Below are 8,408 nucleotides of genomic sequence, written 5' to 3'. Positions count from 1 at the left end.
TGTTTTCTTGTAGAATGGGAGCCAATATTCAAAATTAAAAAAAAGTGACTTTTTGAACGATATTTTGAGGATTAAGTTATTGTTCTTGTAACTTCTCTATAATTTTTCTTTATTATATGATCGTTTGGGTCCGTAAATCGGACCTTTACGCGTTGGTGATGGCGAATATCGCAGACGATTTAACGATGAGCTGTATGAGCTTTACAACGATATAGACATAGTCAGCGAATTGAAATTACGCGGCTCCGCTGGCTTGGCCATGTCGTTCGAATGGACAGAAACGCTCCTGCTCTGAAATATTCAACGCGGGCCGCGCTGCTGGTAACAGAGAACGACTTGGCTTCATTTGGCATTTCCAATTGGCGTCAGTTAGCACAGGAGAGAAATGACTGGCGTGCTGTTTTGGACTCGGCAAAAATCGCTTAGACCGTTACAGCACCAATAAAGAAGAGGGAGAAGATATGATCATTTATGTTCAAAAAAAATCTCATCATTCTATTATCTCTTTTCTAACCGAAGATCTACGATTTTGGAAAAAAACTCCTGTTTTGACCATAGTGCGGCGCATCGGCATCGCTTGTGGTCCTTCGTTTACTGGTTCGTTGAACGCGTATTGCGGGTCGTTCCAATCTGCGACTTTCTGAAGGTCCGCGGTGCGGGCTGAGGTGCTTGAGGGTAAAAACACCAACTTCACTACTGGTCGAGTCAGCTAGCAGCTTTGGCAGTGAACATCGATGAGGCGGATGTGTCCTTCCTTGCCAGGGTGCGTCCTTTCGATGTGACCCAGGTACCGTTCTGTATGAATACACATTCGACGATTTTGGGTTCAATTTGAGTATTCTTTCACCTGTGTCTTTAAGGTAGTCTTCCTGCCATCGTTTTGCGAATTGGTGGTGTAAGACCTTAAGCTTTTCCCATCTATTAATAAGCGAGAGTTTTTCGTGTTTAGATTCGGGTAATGATAGGAGGGGAGCACTCCGTTGGAAGTGGCCAGGTGAGAGCGCTCTTAGTTCCGTCGGGTCTTGGGTGAGTGGAGATATCGGACGAGAATTTAATACAGCTTCAACTCTTATTAAAAAGGTAGTAAACTCCTCAAAATTAAATTTGTGGGGCCCGGCACTCCTTTTGAAGTGAAGTTTAAAACTTTTAACTGCAGACTCCCATAAGCCACCCACGTGCGAGGCGCTGAGAAGGATAAATTTCCAATTAATACCCTGGGGTGAGGATTTTTCGACAACATCACCGGATACAGTTTTGAGAAAGACAGAGAACTCATTTTCAGTGGCTCTTTTGGCTCCCTTAAAAGTTTTGCCATTGTCAGTCATAATTTTAGCGGGGTAACCACGGCGACCAACAAAACGAGCAAAGGCGGCGACAAATGCCTCTTTGGTAAGGTCTGAGCGCAGCTCGAGGTGTACCGCCTTTGTGGCGAAACACAAAAAGGCGCCAACATAGCCTTTCACTAAAGCGGGGGATCTTAGCATCGAGGCTTTTATTTGAAAAGGCCCAGCAATATCGACACCGGTGGTGGTGAAGGGCGGAGCGAAGGTGCATCGTTCGTGCGGCAGAGCAGCCATAATCTGCGAGAGCATTAGCTGTTGGTGGATTGTTCATGATTTGCATTGGTAAATAAATGTTTTGATGAGGGATTTGAACCGGGAATTGTAAAATTCTTGCCTGATCATCTGCTGCATAAGTCGTACTTCTGCATGGAGGAGTAGATCATGGAGACACTTTAGATATAGAACTGCCAATCGGGACTTTTCCGGGATGATAATGGGGTGACGTTCGTTATAGCTCAGGGTAGCTTGAGCAAGTCGTCCATTGACGCGAAGAACTCCATTTTGGCCCAAAACGGGTTAAGAGCTAATAATGAACTCTTTTTGTCAATGGGTTTTGAGTCATCTAAGGGGCCTTTTCGTGGGGAAAGTGACGGTTTTGCGAAAGGATGATCAGACGAATTTTCGCGTAGCGGATATCACCATGTGATAGCGGTGATGGGGCACTAGCCGTGGGTAACACAGTGCGGTGCCGCGCTATTGCTCTGATACCGAGAGCTGAGTTACTGGCGCCGATACCGATTTTCACAACTCAGTGACGCAATGGTGCCAGCAACACCGGAACACTGACAACACCGGGCGGCGCAAAGTACCAGCAAAGAACACACAAAAGAGAAGTGGCACTTGTAAAATGTGCAGCACAAGGCGAATTTTTAAAATGTGGTGTTGCTAAAATTAGCCGCGATCCTTCCGAATGTGAAAATTATGTGTTTGTTGTATTTTTGGGTTTTGAACTTGGGTATACTTGAGTTGTTTTTGCCCAATCGATACCACCTTGTATTAATTCACCTTAGTTCAACACCGGAACACTGACAACGCCGGGTGTCGCAAAGAACCAGCAAAGAACACCCGAAATAGAAGTGTCTCTTGTAAAATGTGCAGCACAAGGCGAATTTATACAAGGTGGTGTTGCTAGAATTGGTCGCGGTCCTTCTGAATGTGAAAATGATGGGTTTGTTGTATTTATGGGTTTTGAACTTGGGTATACTGGAGTTTTTTCTCAACCGATATCACCTTGTATTAATTCACTTTGGTGCAGCGTGCAGCAATAAAGAAAATGAGCTTTAGCCTGAAGTGGCGCAATTGCGCCAACACGCTGTGCTGATTCCAACAGTGGCGCTGGAGTTAGTGTGTCAGCGCCAAAAAAATTGCGCCGTTACCCACGCCTATGGTGCACGGTCAGGAGCCCCTGTCTCTTTGTCCTTTAGTCGTCTGATCAACCACGGTGCGTCTGAACTAAGATTAAATCAAAGGTTGCCGGACATTGTACAATCTTGCAAATTTTAAAAGTATATTGTTTGTAGTTTCTAATAATTCAAAAATGAAAATCATACCTACAGGGCTTCTCGAGAAAAGTGACTTTGAAAACTTTTGGTCCAATTTTTTTTTTAATTTCATAATTTTAATTTTTACAGTTATACGGTATATACATCAAGGTGGTCCAAAAATAAGTAACGCTGAAATTTTGATGCTCTCATCCCTTACGCTAGGAGGCGCACATTGCATCCGATAGGCCGACCGATTTCGGCCGAACAATTTGACCGTCCGAATTGATGCGCACACTTAACCAGATAATTTGCCGACCGTATTTGTACACACAAATCTAGTTTTCATTACAATTTTGCAAGCAGTGAAATACTTTAATAAATTTTAATTGACGTACTCTAAACATGTGATTTTATATGTAATTTTTTTGTTTCTGCACCCAATAAGTTAATTTTTTGCAGTCCATTTTGATACTTTTCACCTGACATCGGACGAGAAAAACAAACATGTTTGAATTTATCGTCACTGACGGACGTCAACGGCCGATGTAGGTTCGGTTATCGGTTTATGTGTGAGAGCGCTCACAGTGGTCTTGAAGCAACCATAGCTATGACTAAAATGCCAACCAAAACGGCTTACATAACTGTCTTTGTACATAATCATAGATCAAAATTTCGTTGAAAATAAAATTCCATCTGCTCCTATGCTTAAAATATTATAAAATGTTGATCTAGAACTTTCCAAATCCAGTTATATAATCGCGAAGGTCTATGATAATATAATTATAACACTTTCTTATATAAGCATAAAATATTTTAACTTAGTTCTTCAAGAGATAATATTACATAATTGCATATTTTAATAATTCTTATTGCATAAATTTTATAAATTTACAAAGTCAATATAAAATATTATTTTATATAAATTCATATGTGTTTTGATGAAAATTCAACGACAGTTTTTTTTTAATTGATTATATATTTAGGGTCGTCAATCGAATTAACTTTATAATTGAGCCAAAATCTTAAAAATACGCCATGAATGGATTCTTCAGCTTGCTTCGACCACATTCCGAAGCTGTCGTTGCCTAAAAAATGCAGACAATGTTCCAAATGATTTAGAAGCACGTGAATTTTTAATGTTTCCGACATTTCTGTGCTTCGGAAGGCTTTAGCGAGTTTACTTACATGATTTTTTAATTCTGACCCAACTGACAAAGCAGTCAACCCATTGGTGGAGTTTTTTTCACTCAATACATTTAAGGTATGTGCTCTCCCTTGTATAACTTTTGGATGGCTGGTTGCCCGAGCAGTGAGCCAGATATAACAAGAGCATGAAGTTGTTCTTGTTTCTTTTGTCGAATCTTCATAGTTAGACATGTTTGGAAGAGGCCGCGTTGCATTTGGTATATCCTTATCTCGGTCACAGAGAACCCTACGACATGTACCACAAATGCCTAATGGGAACTTCGAATTGGTCAATCTAAAATTTTCACTAACGTATTTTTTAATAAGACACTCCAATTTTCCGGTTATATTAAATTCTGAAGGTTTTGACGATCCGAATTTAATCTTTCTCCCACAAGGCGCGCACACTTTAAATCTGTTCTCTTCGTGATTACACTTATGTTGCGGATGACTTATAGAAGACATGATGTGCAATGAAATAGCTTACACCAGAAATATTTGGGGTGTTCACAGTTCGTTCCAAATAGTGTCTCAAAATGTAGACGTCTACATTTTAAGACGTTTTCTAACCGTAAAATCTGTGGTGTTGTTGTTTCCCATACAAAATTGGAAAACGACGCCGTCTACATTTTGTCACACTCAAAGGTATGTTTTTTACGCGTCTACATTTTGCAACCTCGCAGCAGGGTTGCATTATGGCAATACTAATCGCATTTTTTTTTATTTATTGGGCACGTTTTCTGTATTTGCATTTAATTTGAGCGCAATTTCTGATGAAAAGAAACAAATCAATGCAAAGAAATAACAAATATTAGGAATTGGTAATTAAGTTAAATAATAACAATTTTTCAGAAACAAAATCGAAAGGCGACATATAAAAAAGCACGCAAAGAAGAAATGTCTGGCAACACCAGCAAAGTTTTGAGACGATTTTGCGACGACTGCTAGAAAGGGGTGCTCACAGTTTGATGCTAAAGATGTCTCAAAATGTAGACGTCTACATTTTCAGACACAATTTGGAACGAACTGTGAACACCCCAATTATCATCGAGAAAAATACTATCTGTTTTTTTTTACACTAATATACAAAACGATAACTTTAGAATACTCTGTTCAACAAGAAATACTAACAATTGCAGTTAAATTTTTTCCAAATTTTCATTTGACAATATTTTAGGCATAGGAGCAGATATGATTTTAATTCCAACTGCATAATGGTGTATGGGTGCCTTCCAAAACAGGTATGCAAGCAGTTTTGGTTGGCATTTTAGTCATACCTATCATTGTTTCAAGACCACTGTGCGCTCATATAATCAAAAGTGTTTATTCATATCGCCCGCATATAGCCGATATCGGCAGAGCACAATTCGGTCGATGCCGGCTGCAGTGTTCGCGTAGCGTTAGGGTTGTTCTTTACCGAAGAAATATACCCATGTTTTTTATACCCGAGCGCACTTGTGCACAAGGGTATATTAATTTTGTTCACATAACGGTTGTTTGTAACAGCCAAAACGAATCGAGATAGATATAGACAAATGTATACATAAACGCTCAGAATGAATAGAGAAGTCGATTAAGCCATGTCGTCCGTCCGTCTGTCCGTCCGTCCGTCCGTGTACAAGATAACTCGAGCAAAAATTGAGATATCTCAACGAAATTTGGTATGTAGGTTTCCATTAATTCAAGGTAGGTTGGTATTGAAAATGGGCGAAATCGGACTGTAACCACGCCCACTTCCCATATAACGGTAATTTCCAGAAATACGAAAACTGCAATATTTTAGTAACCACTCAAAATTGATATTTACAATAATTTTCAGACGAAAAATAAGAATATTATAAATTTTGGCGTAGCCATGCCCACTTATGGTTACTTGTATATATCTTGGTAACCGCTGCACCAATTTCTTCCAAACTTGTCGCAGTTGTTGGCCTTAGTACGGCATACTAAACGGCTGAAAATTTAAAAAATCGGACAATAACCACGCCCACATCCCATATAACGGTAATTTAGAGAAATGCAAAATCTTCTATAAATCAGTAAATATTAAAGCTAATTTATTCAAAATTGATGCTTGCAACAACTCTTTACCCAGAAATACGTTTATGGTAAAATTTTGGAAAATGGGCGTGACACCGCCCACTTATGATCACATATATGTATATCGGTAACCGTTCTACCAATTTGTACCAAACTCGGTGTTTTTATTGTGCTTGCCACATAAAAGCAAAACGTTGAAAATTATTGAAATCGGACTGAAATTACCGCTGTTCATATAACGGTAAATTTCATAAATGCTTGAAACTGCAATATTTCGAAATTTAAGGACGCTTATTTACTCAAAACTGATACACCTCGGCTTACCATCTAGCGGTAGGTTTCAGAAAGGTGAAAAAACATATCTATACTATTATATAAAATTGATTATATGGAGTACGTTTGTAACGATTTATTTCTCAAAGTACTAAACCGATTTTAATATTTTTTTTTTTTTAACGAAGCATTTGTAAAAAGACGCAGAGTGGCGTACTTATATTTTTTATTCTTGGAAGATAAGCACCCTTTTTTTGGGTGTAAAGTTACAAAAATTACAAAGCCGTACAAGCATAAGCCTATTTGGTTGCCAAATACAGCGCATAGCTACGCGAAAAATCTGTACATCAGTGCCGATCAAACACGAGCTCACAAAGCCAAAAAAAAAAAATATTAAAATCGGTTTAGTACTTTGAGAAATAAATCGTTACAAACGTACTCCATATAATCAATTTTATATAATAGTATAGATATGTTTTTTCACCTTTCTGAAACCTACCGCTAGATGGTAAGCCGAGGTGTATCAGTTTTGAGTAAATAAGCGTCCTTAAATTTCGAAATATTGCAGTTTCAAGCATTTATGAAATTTACCGTTATATGAACAGCGGTAATTTCAGTCCGATTTCAATAATTTTCAACGTTTTGCTTTTATGTGGCAAGCACAATAAAAACACCGAGTTTGGTACAAATTGGTAGAACGGTTNACGTATTTCTTGGTAAAGAGTTGTTGAAAGCTTCAATTTTGAATAAATTAGCTTTAATATTTACTGATTTATAGAAGATTTTGCATTTCTCTAAATTACCGTTATATGGGATGTGGGCGTGGTTATTGTCCGATTTTTGAAATTTTCAGCCGTTTAGTATGCCGTACTAAGGCCAACAACTGCGACAAGTTTGGAAGAAATTGGTGCAGCGGTTACCAAGATATATACAAGTAACCATAAGTGGGCATGGCTACGCCAAAATTTATAATATTCTTATTTTTCGTCTGAAAATTATTGTAAATATCAATTTTGAGTGAATTATCTTCAGTGGTTACTAAAATATCGCAGTTTCCGTATTACTGGAAATTACCGTTATATGGGAAGTGGGCGTGGTTACAGTCCGATTTCGCCCATTTTCAATACCATCCTATCTTGGATTAATGGAAACCTACATACCAAGTTTCGTTGAGATATCTCAATTTNAAAGAACAACCCTAACGCTACGCGAACACTGCAGCCGGCATCGACCGAATTGTGCTCTGCCGATATCGGCTATATGCGGGCGATATGAATAAACACTTTTGATTATATGAGCGCACTATAATCAAAAGTGTTTATTCATATCGCCCGCATATAGCCGATATCGGCAGAGCACAATTCGGTCGATGCCGGCTGCAGTGTTCGCGTAGCGTTAGGGTTGTTCTTTACCGAAGAAATATACCCATGTTTTTTATACCCGAGCGCACTTGTGCACAGGGTATATTAATTTTGTTCACATAACGGTTGTTTGTAACAGCCAAAACGAATCGAGATAGATATAGACAAATGTATACATAAACGCTCAGAATGAATAGAGAAGTCGATTAAGCCATGTCGTCCGACCGTCTGTCCGTCCGTCCGTCCGTGTACAAGATAACTCGAGCAAAAATTGAGATATCTCAACGAAATTTGGTATGTAGGTTTCCATTAATCCAAGGTAGGTTGGTATTGAAAATGGGCGAAATCGGACTGTAACCACGCCCACTTCCCATATAACGGTAATTTCCAGAAATACGAAAACTGCAATATTTTAGTAACCACTCAAAATTGATATTTACAATAATTTTCAGACGAAAAATAAGAATATTATAAATTTTGGCGTAGCCATGCCCACTTATGGTTACTTGTATATATCTTGGTAACCGCTGCACCAATTTCTTCCAAACTTGTCGCAGTTGTTGGCCTTAGTACGGCATACTAAACGGCTGAAAATTTAAAAAATCGGACAATAACCACGCCCACATCCCATATAACGGTAATTTAGAGAAATCAAAATCTTCATAAATCAGTAAATATTAAAGCTAATTTATTCAAAATTGATGCTTGCAACAATTCTTTAC

At 38.6% G+C, this 8,408-nt stretch overlaps 1 protein-coding gene across 1 annotated transcript; it reads right to left on the bottom strand.

Annotated features, from left to right (window-relative positions):
- Positions 1 to 3,765: 3,765 nt before the first annotated feature.
- Positions 3,766 to 4,573, bottom strand: LOC108363799 (uncharacterized). Its single transcript, XM_017617284.1, has 2 exons — positions 4,013 to 4,573; positions 3,766 to 3,912 (listed from the first exon to the last, which is right to left on the bottom strand). The coding sequence occupies exons 1-2, from the start codon at positions 4,475 to 4,477 to the stop codon at positions 3,850 to 3,852; spliced, it is 528 nt and encodes a 175-aa protein (XP_017472773.1). The 5' UTR covers positions 4,478 to 4,573; the 3' UTR covers positions 3,766 to 3,849.
- Between the last annotated feature and the right edge of the window lie 3,835 nt (positions 4,574 to 8,408).

Source organism: Rhagoletis zephyria, unplaced genomic scaffold (genome assembly GCF_001687245.7).
Source record: "Rhagoletis zephyria isolate East Lansing unplaced genomic scaffold, Rhagoletis_zephyria_1.1 Rzeph_scaffold_01379, whole genome shotgun sequence".
NCBI classification, from domain to species: domain Eukaryota; kingdom Metazoa; phylum Arthropoda; class Insecta; order Diptera; family Tephritidae; genus Rhagoletis; species Rhagoletis zephyria.
The sequence above is the reverse complement of the archived record's forward strand: the minus strand, read 5'-3'. Positions and strand labels throughout refer to the sequence as shown.

Bases quoted from the DNA above. Each gene is read 5' to 3' on its own strand.
- LOC108363799 (XM_017617284.1), bottom strand. From the start codon at position 4,477: ATGTCTTCTATAAGTCATCCGCAACATAAGTGTAATCACGAAGAGAAC. The intron at 3,913-4,012 runs GTAAGTAAACTC...TGCATTTTTTAG, and splicing joins GGTCAGAATTAAAAAATCAT to GCAACGACAGCTTCGGAATG.